The sequence below is a fragment of the Bombus flavifrons genome, chromosome 9 (assembly GCF_040668555.2).
Source record: "Bombus flavifrons isolate JBK064 chromosome 9, iyBomFlav1_principal, whole genome shotgun sequence".
Taxonomy (NCBI): domain Eukaryota; kingdom Metazoa; phylum Arthropoda; class Insecta; order Hymenoptera; family Apidae; genus Bombus; species Bombus flavifrons.
The window spans coordinates 6,784,875-6,799,465 of NC_138450.1; the positions used below are offsets into that span (position 1 = coordinate 6,784,875).

At 34.8% G+C, this 14,591-nt stretch overlaps 1 protein-coding gene across 3 annotated transcripts in view; it reads right to left on the bottom strand.

Annotated features, from left to right (window-relative positions):
- The window catches only part of LOC138183593 (lachesin), a 164,145-nt gene that overhangs the window by 16,634 nt on the left and 132,920 nt on the right, over nt 1–14,591 (bottom strand). The window contains exons 4-6 of one of the 3 annotated variants that reach the window (XM_069120761.1): nt 14,173–14,331; nt 4,490–4,609; nt 2,848–2,985 (exon numbers count right to left, since the gene is read on the bottom strand). In XM_069120761.1, the coding sequence (XP_068976862.1) occupies nt 2,848–2,985; nt 4,490–4,609; nt 14,173–14,331 (417 nt within the window). Of the gene's footprint in view, nt 1–2,847; nt 2,986–4,489; nt 4,613–14,172; nt 14,332–14,591 lie in introns of all 3 variants that reach the window. The other 2 variants (XM_069120760.1, XM_069120762.1) reach the window with 2 other exon arrangements.

The window sequence follows — 14,591 nt, forward strand, 5'->3', positions numbered from 1 at the left end:
GAACAATCGCTCTTCGTAATTGAAAATCTCGTTCAATCTGTGGTCGGTTGTTCACGTGTCGCCGAAGAATGCAATGAAAAAGTGCTTGATAAGGCTCATCGCCCGCGAGTTACGCCATTAATCTCGTGGTCGTATAATTGCTCTCGTCGCCGGTTAAAAAGCTAATTCGTTTAATTGCTACGAAACGACGACGATAAAGGAGGTGTGACATTTACTTGGAATAACAGGAAATTTTGCTTGACAAATTAACTATTTATATCGTTTTAAACATTTTGAAACGACGTGAGCTGGATACATGATGTTGTTTACGCGATCGCCATTTTCTCTAGACGGATGACATCCACATTGTATATTCATTGTTGTTCGTTCGACACTAAAACGTCTAACAATGGAAAAATGTGGGACATTAGCTCTGGGCTTATCAGTATACGTCGTTTGTCTGGCGTTCTAACGTGTAATAATTTTTCTATGGCCGCGTATTTCGCTTTATATATTTGCATATATCGGGTGTCTGTTTTTCTCGTCGTCTAATATTTTTCCTAAGTAGACGGGACGTGTGCAGGTAACGCAAATGAAGTTTTATTATGCTTTTGTGGAAGTGTGCAGCGTGGTTGGAAAAATTAAAGGAATTTAGGTTAAGCTTTTGGGTAAATGATATTTTTCCCTGGTGGCAGGTCTCGTGTTTTAGTGCTAAAGGTTGAATTTAATCAGAGTTGTACATGATGAATGAAATGTACATATGCTTGTTATTCTTATGTAGAAACTAATTTGAATTGTAAGTTGCTACATAGCTTTTATTGGAAGATAGAATATAAGGGATACTACACTTTAAGTTTACCATCGACATCGAGTATCTCGTGATAATATGTTACTGCCCATATGGGAAAAATAATTTACTTCACATTGGTATTCTTTCCAAGAAAAGAAATCAATTGCTTGAAACTAAGTTTTCAATCATTAAGCCTGCAATATAATATCCCATATTACTCACAACTGTTTTCTACCGATATGGCGATTGTGTAGCTCTAGAACAACTCTCCATTCTTAAAATATTAATTATTATATCACCATTAAAATATTCTTCCAGCGCCTCTACACTCCACAGGTTTGGAACGTCGAACATTTTTTCCATCTAAGAATTTCATAAATATTTAAACAAACTACCAGCTTATCGAAGGGAGGATACGAAAAGGAAATTATAAATTTCGTTATTTGTAACGTTTAACAAGTTGATCGCTAATGACGCTACGTTGGCGTCATACGCGAATGGTTTTCGAACGACACCGGAAATGTTCAAAAGAAAATACCAAAGTTCAGTCACAATGGAAGATCACATTACCCAACGATGTTAGGGTACACTTTGCTATAGAACGATTTGTTGATCAAACTTCCTGCAATATGCGTCCAATTTTTAATAGTTTTTGTTGTAAGAGTGAGAAGTCTATCTATGATTCGTAAAAAACTTCCGAATAAAATCGTAGATACACAAGCAAAGGTCGACAGAATTTTTCGGTAAATCTAGTATCAAAAAGTAACGTTTCCGCAGGATGTTTTCCGTAATGGTTCCGGCCATCGAATAATACGATTTCAGCACGTACGCGTCATCTTTTTTTTGCTGTATCCCGATTTCTTGCGTTTGTTTCGTTTCATTCAAACCGTGGATTTAACGAGTTCCTGTCACGCCACGAGCCAAGGTTTTTCTCACGCTCAAAACCCAATCGACGTATTAATTAATCCAGAAATAAATTCTTTCGCGCTGTTCAGTAAAATTAAAAATAATCGTAACTCGTGCACGAAAGAGGGGAATTAAGATAGAAATTAAGAAGGTGGGCGGGCGACGAGATACGTTATTAATTTTGTCGCGTTACAATCATCCTTAGAGGAGAGGGGGATGAAACGAGACGCAGGCGCCTTATCGTTTCACGCGGGTACTCCTTTACGCTCGCCCTTCGCCAATTATCACGAAGAGTCGGGGCTACGTTTAGCGAGACAACGACGTTAGACTGAAACAATTAGGTATAACCGCATTAGCATTACTTGTACGTAAACTTTCCGTCGCGTCTTCCAACAAGAATGACGCAGTGCCGAGATAAAAGGCGCGGAAACTACGTCTTCGAGCTGAGAGTGGGTCATTATGTATGTATACAAATCACTTTTTCTAATAGCACCTACGATGACTACAAAAATTATTAGCATATCATAGTGTTTATTATAGCATTTACATACTAATCAATTAGATCCAAGTATATTAAATTTCGTATCATTTAGTAATACTTTTATATGACTATAAATATTTGATACTACGAAAATGAAAAATATAGGAGCTGATAAAGAAACGTTTCATTGGAAAATAAGGATATGTGATAATACTTTTTGTGGTCATCGTATATCGAATTATATAAAATAGTAGAATTTTCTTTGGTAAAAGTTTTGGTCGAAGAATTGTCCACGATATCAGAATTCTAATGAATGTTGATTTTCTTTGAAACTCTTGGTTATATTCGGCATGAAACCCGCAATGATACATTTTTTACTAGTATTACATAATTTGTAATGCAAACGTTTTTAGACTTTAAATATTATCTTAGAATTTTGATCACTGTTTAGTATTCGTAAATACGCGAGTTTCGTACAGTTTTCAAGAATTACCAAGTAAGACAAAGATGTTCAACATAAACTAGTTATGGAATATAAACAAGTTAACGTATATTCTATGGGCAGACTTAAAACTTTAAAAATACGAAGGTTTACCTTTAATATGTGACTCATTTAATCGACTCATTAAAATAAGAATTGAGGAAGCGAAATGGATGTCCTTTTATAGGAAAGAATTCAATGTTTTCGTACCATTTGTGATCGTTTCATTGGATGGCCTAGTCCAATAAGTGATCGCTGTTGGATAAGCCTCACTGTGACATTCCAGGACGAGAGTTTGGCCCTCATAAGCGCCCACTAACTGATTTTCGATCCATACCATTGGCTGAACTGCAAAAACAATTTCTGATAATAATTCGTATAAAATTTTTCTCGTATATTAAATATTTTGTTCAGTTACAGGCATACGGTCGATTACATTAGGGTCGAAAATGTAATAATAGTTTAGAAATTTAGGAACAGTATAGGAATATATTATATCCATATTTCATAGATCTCAATGGAATTCCACATCCCATTCAATTTATCAAATCTTTGCATTTTTCAAATATTCGAAGTTATTGAATTTTGTTAAAAATATAATAAAAATCTTAATTCTACGTTCTACGTAAAAGTAACGTTCTAAACTAACCGATCGCCATGGTGTTAATAAAAGCGACAGGAGAAAAAAGAAATGAATAAATTTGGAATTTCAGTGGTTTTTTTTCAGTTCAAAGCGTGCGTTTTAAGGGCCCTCATTTTAATCAATCCGTTAAGATAGTCGACAGGTCGGTTCGTGACAGCAGAGGTTTGCCGCCGGCAGACAATATTTAAGGCGTTACTTCAGCGCCGGAAACAATGGTCCCCTGCATCTGCCATTCACGGTCTCCCAAGTGGCGTCATTATGGTACCGTTCTCCCGACAGATCCACGGCCATATAGCGAGACCTTAAATTGCATTTTCCAACACATGTGCATAATGCACTGTTAGTGCTTCCGGTTGTTTGTCTTTGTGCCAAGCTGGAATGCCATTAGTTGCTTTACGAGTCGAAGGATTTTTTATATATACAAACGATTTAATTCTTTTTCGTTATTAATCCCATACAAATAGGATTGTTTCTTTGTTTGTATGAATTTTCAAAACTTGATATATTTATTTGGAATTTATTCCTGTAGTTCTGAATTGATATTCTGAATCTGGTTCTGAGAATCTTTTTTGCGTTATTAATCTAAGTAGGATAAAAATTCATTATGAATATTGACAATTTTATTTAGTGTTATATAAAACGTATTAAATGTATTTCTCGCATAGATAATTGAATATCATTGGCTTGATAGGGTGGAGCAATGAACAGTAAGAAAAATACATTTCTTAAGAAATCAGATGAAATCAGAAACATAGTTATACAAGTTAATCATGATACATGCTGTTCGAATAATTAAGTAACATTATCCTCGCACGAGAGATCATTTATGTTCCGTTGAATTCTCGAATAAAGTTAAAGTAATTCTTTGCAATTTCTTGCAAACTTTTTCTCAGGAGACTATCTCGAAATGTTTTATATTTTATAATTACCAACATCTTTATTAAACAATTGCTTAAGTTTTAATCCCATGATTATAAAACTAAATATCTCAGAACTTTTATATACACTGCCAGAATAGTTTCAAATTTGACTAATATAATTATGACAGTCGTGTCTCATTACAGTGCTAATTACACTTCGAAATGTTTTAAATGATACATATGAAATACATATACACACAAATTTTTTATGGTAAATGTTAAAATACTATTGTGAGCCTGTGTACATATTATATAGTTTCTTAAAATGTATTTTTAGCAAAAAACCTACAGTAAACATTGAGCACGATCCGCTTGCTGACTGCTGGAGGTACACCATTCGACGCTATGCATAGATACGGTCCCATATGGGCACGTGTGACGCGCGTTAGCTTCAACACCGAGCCCTCGCCTACTGTAACAAAACATACAAATGTATAGAAGTGCGTGTTTCATTTGTTGGCCTCACCATAAGCGGCTGCGGGAACGTTTAAAACCGAGATACTTCCGAAAAATCGCTATCGCGCTCGTCCAGCTCTGCGAATCTCAAATAAAAGCTGTCAAATAGTGCTACCGCGTAAAATCCCAGTGCATTAAGCAGTCGATTTCACATAGGTTATTCACTTGAATATCTGTTATGCAGCCTTTTCTGGTTTAGTTGATTTTTCGAGTAAATGAAAGGTTTTTCGGTGAATAGAAAGTGGAGTGGTAGAGATTTATTCCGGCAGTTAAAGTCGAGGATCATAACTCTGATATTTGGAATGTTGGAGCTGACTGATGCTGCTTCGTTATAAAATATTATAAGAAATCGAATCGTATTTTATATCTTTTGATGGTTGAAATTGATTTGATATTAATAATCTGACATAAACCAGTTTGATAGTTGGTCGTAGGATAAATTGAATATTTTATGCTGACAGATTTTTCTCCTTTAATTTATATCCCCTTTTACTTAAGCTAGATAGAATAACATGTATACACATTCGGTCACGTTCACCCAAAACCTTGGATAGCCATAAGCTCCTCTTTCACACCCCAAGTAATCATTATCAATCTTCCCTTATGTCTGTAATTCTCTAAATGCAGTTAATGGCTATAAACATTTGTCTGTCATGAAAGAACCAATGTATTTCGTACAAAATATCTTCCGACACATAAATTTATAGTTATATCATAATATTTTGAATATTTTGATTATTCTTAGCTAATTTAGAAAGTAGAGAATTTCCTTTTTAATTGTTCATTTAACTATTTATAAAAATCGTAAGTGAAGGAATGAACTCTTAAAATACATTCTTGAACCTTTGCATAGATAGAGACTTTTTAAGAAGCATCCGGTGGGTTTCCGTTCCTGAACTAGGAAATTATTATGCCGGAGAAAACAGATTCCTATCAAGTATGTTTATAAAACAACGAATATCATGAGGTTACTGACTTTCTTCCTTCGAGAAATAAAGTTTATGAAATTTATTATTAGACTATTTTTATTTTAAAAGCAAACATTCTGAACTGAAATTATCAAAAATCATTATACAATTTCTAACCATGAGAAATTGATTAATGTTTGAGTCATATTCACAGTAGTGATGTTTAATAAATTCTGTTGGAATTACAGGTAAAATTTAATGTACGTTATAAAATTAAAAGTAAATCATAAATTACAGACACATCAAAAATATGATATAAAATATAAAATGAAATGAACGATTCTTTGGTATTACGCATTGGTATTAAATATGGCATAAGTACTTGAATTAATCAAGATATTTCCTGTATTAATTTGAAAGAACAGTTTAAAATCTATATAATGCAGACAAAAATCTTTTCAAACACCAGATCTTTTACAAATATCAATTTGCAGTTATCGTATATTAACTTTTAAATAAAATCAGCTTCACCGTGCTATAATAATAATAATAAAATCGTAACACTCGTTATTTATATTTTTCGAAATGATATAATAATAAAAACAATAATAATTAGTAAATAAGAAAAAAATGCTGGTCATTCGTAATTTTGAAATTGAATTTACATGATATCAAAATTAAGCCGATTCGGTAATTTCAAAGGACAGCGTAAGTGCATATTTTCGTTATGGCGACTACACGAAATAGGTGAATTGTTATAAAGTTTGCCAGCTGTTTACGTAATCAATGCCTATGTTTACGAGTAATAACGTTGCCGCCGGGTTGCTGCTAAGGCTGGTAAACGTTAAATATGATTATACCCGTGGAACGGCTGTAATCTGCTGGAAAATATTCGAACCACGAGAAGTCAGAGTGCGATGCACTGGATACGAGTGGGTGAACGTTGCAAGGCAAAAACGGAAAACCTACTTAAGAGATTTAATTAGATCGCTTGAAGGGGCACGTAAGTGATGTAACCGCGTTTAACGAAACCTCCTCTGTGGCCCGTGAAATTCTCCGTACCGACAATTTATTAAAGTAGCGACTGTAATGGTAGAAACCGCGAAAGGAGATGCTAATTTCCTGACTTTATGAACTTCAATGACATACGTAATTTGAGAATCTGAAACGAGAGAATCTTCAGTATGTCGGTATTATAGAAATACGAAAGAGACAAATCATCTGAAATATCGATTTTGGATTTGAGATATTGCAATTCTGCTGAATATGATTATGATAAATCATTCTGAATTAAATGTACGAGTTTCGTGATTGGAGTATCCAGTTATTTGATTAACATTTTTCTCGTCCAATTTTTACTCTAATAGCTACTTTTACAAAACAACATTCTCACCACAACAACCCCTTCTTTAACAAAATAGATATAAACGTGCGACTACAGTAACTTCAAACTTTCCTTAAAAACATTTAAAGTGTAGGGAAATCTGCAAGCTAAAATAACTATTAAGCCGCTAAATAAAGGCAGGTAGTAGTTTCAGAGTTTCATTGCGAAAGTTTAACGATTTGAAGAAAATTTCATACATTTAGAATCAAAATTCTTCTAAAATTCAGTCAACACCTTAAGAGAAATAATCTAGAAGTTTTTTACGAAGGAACTTCTCCAACGCGTACAACTTGCAGCTTTGCATTTTTCCTTTTTACAAAATTAGAAAATTTGATAAAAATTTACGATATCATCTCAAATAGGATCATGTACTCGTTCGAATTTAATCTCTGTATAAAAAACTTTAAACGAAACCGCCACTTCAAAGTAGAATTTATGAAGCCTGCTCGCTGGCCTCTTTGTTGTTTGAATCTTTTGATTTAGAGCCGCTTGCTGATCTGCGAAATTGATGGCCAATTTGAAAATTGAAATTTAATCTCATAAAAAGCGCTTTGCGTGTTATGCTATCGAAACAGGCGAGGTCCGAGACAGTCAGTAAACAATTTTTGAATTTTCAACGATGAAGATCGTGAATGTAGAGCAGACACAACAAGTTGAATTTTATTCTAACGCAGTCTCGTTTCATCGCCAATATAATTAATTACGTAAATTTTATTACGTTTCACTACTGTGAACGTGACTACATTTTCGCAGTAGTATTTATTGGATAACTATAGTCTGATATGAGGAAATTAATTTCGTTGAATTACGTTGAAATTACTTCAAACAACGGTACCAGGTATTGCACGATACGAATAATTCTATTAAAGGTCTTCGAATTTTATCGAATAAAGATAAATTGCTGATTTGTATTACTGCAGACAAAAAATATGGGGCACTAAATAGAATTACTATTACTATTCTTTACTTTAAACTATGGTATAGATTAAGTTATGATTAAATTGTAGTTTAGTAGTTAATTACGGTATGATATAGTTCAAAATAATGAATTTGTTATTCGATGAAGTTTCTGTCAAGTTAAAATTTTCAAGTGCTAACAACTAATATATTCATAAATATTCAATAACCATTTTGCAATCGTCATCGATTAATAAATAAAATTATGACGTAATTGAGAATAATACAGAATTTGAGATTTAAAGTGGTGTGTTTTCTGTTTTATCTGCATAAAGCAATAAACACACCAATACATTTGATGACTTAATCAATCAAATTTCCAATAACCAATTGCTAATCATCAACTTTGACGAAACAATAAACGATATTTGATAATTTCGCTAATTTCCAGCAACGTGAACTCTCTATGTCCAATTAATAGCTTTTAACTACCAAATACCAATTATTAATTGCGGATCTTCAGTTTCTAATATCCGATCTCCTATTATTTTAAAGCTTTCAATTTCTCGCTCCATCGTTTAATAATTAATCATCTAAGATATAAAAGACACAAAGGCCAAAATCTACCAAATACAAATTACCAATTTTCAATCTCTAACTTTCAATTTCCCATTACGGAACAACTCCACCGTATGATAATTAATTTGCGTAGGAACAGAAAATGAAAATACAGGTAAAGAGCATCCAAATATTTTTCATTTTCAACTCATTATAAACTTTCTAAAACTTCGAAAAGACATTTTACCAATACGGCAGAAGACTAAGTTCGTAGTTCAAAGGAGAGGGTGCTGCAACCCTAATTGAGTGCATTGAAAGAGGTGCAAAAAAGGCACATCCCTTTAAACACCTGTTGAGAAGATCGTTTAGCCCGTCGAAATTCATTCCACGTGTCAAGCTATTCGTACTTGGGCAATTACGGGAGCATCGCTTCTAGCTGTTCTGAAATTACCGACAGGAAGCTTCACCAGGGAAAAGACTTTGCTTTTCATCTACCAGCGCCATCAAGTTCGGCCTTGCGTGTCTGCTGCGAAAGGACAAAACGTCGTTTCGAAAGTACAAGTGAGAGAAACAGAGAGATAGGAGGGAAAAAGGCGGAAGAATAGAAATAGGTATACAGAACTGATGGAATATTTTATTTTTCTTTTACTTATCGCCTAATGGAATCGAACCGCTTCTCGTCGAGAACCGACAGCTGGGCGAAGGAGAAGCGCATAAGAAGCGAATAGGAAGAATAAAAGGAAGCAACGGCGACAAATGCTTAAAACGATTCCTTAAAACCAGACTAGTACGAGAAAAAGTTCATCCGGTGAATAAATCACCGGAATTTCATTCCTATCTTCTAACCAGACCAGCGAAATTCCTTCTCATTCTAGTATAGGTCATATCCTCTCTTATATCGAAACTTCGGATCCGATACATCCTATAGATACAGCTTCCAAAGCTTTCAGTAGATACCTGAAGACATTCGATTTTTGAGGATTCTTCCTTCTACGTGATGTTTGAAGTTGGATTGGTTCAGTTAAAATTCACGTAGAATGTGAATAGATACGATAAGCTGACGTATATTCGAACGAAGGAGACTGACACTCTCGTATGAGATGATTTAGTAATTAATGATGAAATTTTACGTCAAATAGGATAATTGTATCACTTGTAATTCAGAAGATTTTCTTGTAAAATTTCGTTTTCTGATGAAAAATGTCACTATTATGCCACAGAATTTACAACTTATCGATAAATTGTAACTTGTGTTTTGTAAAACGTCACTGACGATGTTAGTTTCAATGTACAAAAAGTTCTAGATGTACTAAGATATTATTACAATCTTTCAAATATACGCTATAACCTTATATACATACAAATATATAATTATGTACCAACCTGTCTATCACGTGTTAACACTCATAAAGTATTGGTATTTGCATATGAAAACATAATTTATAAAATGTAAAGAAAATTGTGTAACGAAGCAATCTTTACTTCAATTCTTACAAGAAAAGAAACTTCTAACAGCTAAAAATTACCAAAACTCTTCCCAAACGTCACATTCTTGCTCTTGAAGAAGCGACTTGAAGCATGACGGGAGCCGACTATTCAAACGTAATCGAACGATTTGTCAAACGAGGTGAGAAGAAAAGCTCTTATTTCATCTAAGGGCAGAAAAGACAGTTTCAGGTTAAGCTCCGAAAGATTTAAGAAAAGCAGAAACGGGATCCCGAGTTTTCCAGTTCATGGTCGCTTCCACAATTTCCAATTCTTATTCAGACTCCGAAATTGTCAGTTGTTTTAAAAAGAAATCGTTCAACCCTTCCAGACTTCAACTCCTTCATCAATTAAGAGTCTAGAATTAAGGATTTTAATTAACGGGAAGAGAACCTTGGCCATTTATCTGGCTAAAGTGGCTAAAAAATTGTCGCCTGGCTCGCTCAAACGAGAAACCACAAACGCTTCGCAATTGTCACCGCTGTTCGTAGTCTTAGTGTTTAAGCTCGAGTCTGGAAAGGACGAGGAGGATTGAGAACGATCCGGCCCAGGAAAGGGTGATGAGAAGGGCGCAGAGAAAGGGTTAGGCTAACCCTCTTGCTTACGCACCTGCAGACCGTACAATTCGAAACGTCCCCTGCACTTCCGTGTGCAATTAGTCACGGAATGGGTTGAACAGTCATGGCGCCTCGAGGGAGCTGGGGAGGGGTGGACTTGGATCAGAGAAATTGCGTATCGGGTAAAGAGACAGAGTGGCACGAAGGATAGACAACTGAATAATTCGAATAAGGGGTCAGAAATGGTAATTAAGGGGCAAAAGGATAGACAAAACGACCGATGGACGCTTTGACGGCTTGAAAACTGAAACGCTCGTCACATCGATTCCACCTGGACAGAAATAGATAAGGAAGCCGACTAGTATCGATTTCCGAATTGGAGGATAGATTAGTCTATACTATTGCATATCGATTCCGAGATGCACTGTTCAACGCTGTTCGTTTATTTAATTGAAGTGCATCGTGCTTAATGAGTACGTCAAGGAGAATGGCGTTTAATTGACTGGTCTGCGACAAGGAAAAAAAAGGAAATTGAAAAGTTTTCAGGATTGAAATATTTGTCCTTAAAGGATTTTAAATGCAGTTTTGAAAATTCTTATGATGCGGACATTTACAAAATGTATCTGGCCCAAAAAGTATATAAAATGTCCGTACAGAATACACATGATAATATATAGTGGGTGAAAAATATGAATTTGTAAAAAATCTGCAGTATAGTGATAAATTTATTGCGTGCTACGTTCTATTTATTCTGTAGTCATTTCTATTTATCTCGCCGGTACCTCGGCGATATCACTTGGTATATTGATAAGCATCATTAAGTTATCAATAATTTTTCAGTAATCGTTAGTGTCATCTCTATATGATTGACGATGGCGGTAGATCCGTTCGACGTATCACAAACTGATTATTATTAGTAATTTATTAACAATTCTCTTTCACCGAATGTTTTCGTGACTCGTTCCATTATAAATTAGAATTCTCCAGAATGCTCTAGGTCGTCAATAATTCCTGATTGATATCAGTATGTTATAGAAATGGGAATAATTAATTGAATAACGAATGATATTCGACTGAATTGTAATTGGATGTATTGTGCTTTACGTGTAAGTTTATGCGAATAATATGTATGTCAAATATATCGTCGAAATAGGACAAGACCGTTTTTGAATGATGTTATTCTCGTTATATTTGCGTGTGTGACAGGGAAGTCGATGACCGAAAACACGTAGAATAACACAGTGCGACATCCATAAACGTATTACTGTAGAACGTCAATCAATTATAACACATGAACAGTAAAGCACACGATCAATGCTTAACTGGATTCACTTTTGGCTCTGGTACCGAACGCAAAATATTTTTCGACTCATATTTCATTATAATTAATATATTACAATTAATAATTGTTTGCTAAAATAATCAAATGTTCATTAATGAAAAATGTTCACTGCTCTTATGACTTAAAGTATTCGTAAAAATCCCAGAAACAGGTAATTGATATTTGATGTAATCAACCTATCAAAGAATGAAGTTGCGTTAACGCGGGATCTCTAATTTCCAAATATTCAAACTTTCAAGGTTTTTAATTTTCAGATTTTGAGATTTATAATTTTCAATCGAATATTAAGATTTTCAAATTCGGTATAGAACAATAATGCAGCGTTTACGTATAATTCGTGCATCATTTCGCTGTCTGGTCTTCAATGGATTAATCCATTCGCTGCTATAGACCTATACGTTGTGCATGCAGCATATGCACTAAACAGAGCTACCATACTCTCAACAATATCTACTGACACAGTTGTTGTGTCTTTTAATGTATGTGTTTTAGCAGAAAGATTTTGAACGACAAGGAAAACAGTAAGCATCAAAGTTGGAACAAACATTATTTAAACTAATGTTTAATTAATGCTATCTTTGACAAAAGTAGAATTTTATAGAAGTAAAGAAAGATACGCTCTTTTTAAAGAAAAATACAGTTTCAGCAGTGGAATAAGTTAATCGCAAATATTTACATAATTATCGATAAATAAAGAAATAAATATGCATATCCATGTAAATACATTAGAAAATTAATTTGTAAGCGTAAGATATTATAATAGTCTCTACAAACATCAATCTTAAACTACTAACAATGAGTACTATAGATACTACTTTCATTAAAGTTGATTTAATTAAATTAATTTAATTAGTAAACTTTAAATTCATAAATACAATGTTCTACTGATGCATAGTTCAAACTTTATTCGTTTCGTCGATTGTTTTATTCTGTTTCTATACGTTTCGCAAAATTATAATTGAGTCAAGTTTTATTTCTACAGACCGCGTTAAACTGTATCGAAGTACGACTTTAATTATTATCCTCCCTTGGCAAAATTGAATTATGCTTCCTCACACACAGTAGTTCGTATTAAATCGGGACCATGTGCTGAATTTTATTAAAATAAAATTGTAACATGGAAAAATAAACAAAACAAAATTGTAAACTGATAAAATAAACATCTATATTCATATATTCCATAGAAATAAAATTCTCATTCATTTTATTGCAATTCAATCTATATTCTGCTTTTATTGACTCTATCAATTTTTGTTAATCTAAATCTCCATTGTTTTGTATAAGGGACTATATGTTCAATTTATATATGAAACTAATCGAAATGGATGAGTTAGGGTAAGATAAAGCCAAGCTCGAACTATATGTAATCAAATTATCTTCTGATCCGTCAAATATGATTATGAAAAATTTTTGAATGATCTACGTTTCAAAACAGTATACTTAACTCACTTTTATTTGTGTGACAAATCTTATAGCGCACATATCATTATTTTATGTTTAATCTGTAAAACACCCATTCAGACTAGAAATTAACTCCATCATTCACTTTAAGATGAGTCAAAACACATGACTCACACGAGCTAGAATTCGTTGCAAGACATCTCGCGTCCAAGCACAAACGCCAAAGAAACGAGCAGGGGGCGCGATCTCATCTAGCTGGCGCAGCTGTCAAAACCCAGGCGTTGCTACTCTATCGTCGCAATAAAGATCTCATGCAATCAGAGAGGCGAACGAGTCGTGTGTCTTTCCCAGCTTTATTCGGCAGAAGAAGGTTCAGGGAAAGTATGCTTCCCGGTGCGAGAAAAGTGGCAATATACGCGGAACGAGGCGAGGACGATTGCAGGATAACAATGCCTGCAGCGAGAAAGCAGGCATAAATGGACCCAAGGTGCGAAAGAAGGAAACATGGTCCAGTCGGTGCAGATGGGTCAAATAGGAGTAGCAGACGAGTTGAATGGCGGATAGTGTAAAAGGCGACCCGGACGTTTCTTTGAGTTGTATCTAAGGCTATGTAATACCAATCGCATATAATATTTCAACGTTTCTCTTTAAACAAAGTAACAAGTCGGTAAATTACTGCATGGTTGACGTAAATATCCATGAAAAAATAACGAGGTGTTGGGTTAAGAAAAATGAGAATTTTTAAAATCAACCAACCATTGCATTTAATGAGAATAGGCATTTTCAAAATCAACCTTCTGCTGCATTTAATGAAAGCTTCTGAACAACAGAGTAACAAATACAGCATAAACTTATTAACAACCTAACATTTGTAAGAGGTATCACTCATTATAAGTTCCTAGTTCTAGTATTAAATACAGTCTCCGCAAACCCAAGAAGTAGTATATCTGTCACGTTCATTCCATTTACTCCTTAAATACGTACCTTCGTGTGAATTCGATTGTGCGATCGTGCCACCAACTTCTCGCCGCCACGTGACCTTCGGCTTGGGGGTACCAGTCGCGGCGCATCGTAATGTCACATTGCTGCCCTCTCGTACCTCCATGTCGGTGCTGGTGGAGTCGTCCAGGATATCCGGTGGTACTGAAACAATGAGCACATTGCAACGATACTATCCCGCCTCCCTCGTGTACACCTCGTATACACAGGGCACGCTCGAACGCGACGCCATTCGATTGGATAGATGGCTATCTGGCCCCGATCTACCGATGTCTCGTTGTGTATTCGCAAATATTCCGCAACGCCATCGACGAATCGACCACCGCCCTGGTGTTCCGCATACGACAATCCGATCGCAAAACCGGGAATCGCTCGGCTGATCGTGAATACGCTTGAACGGGCCT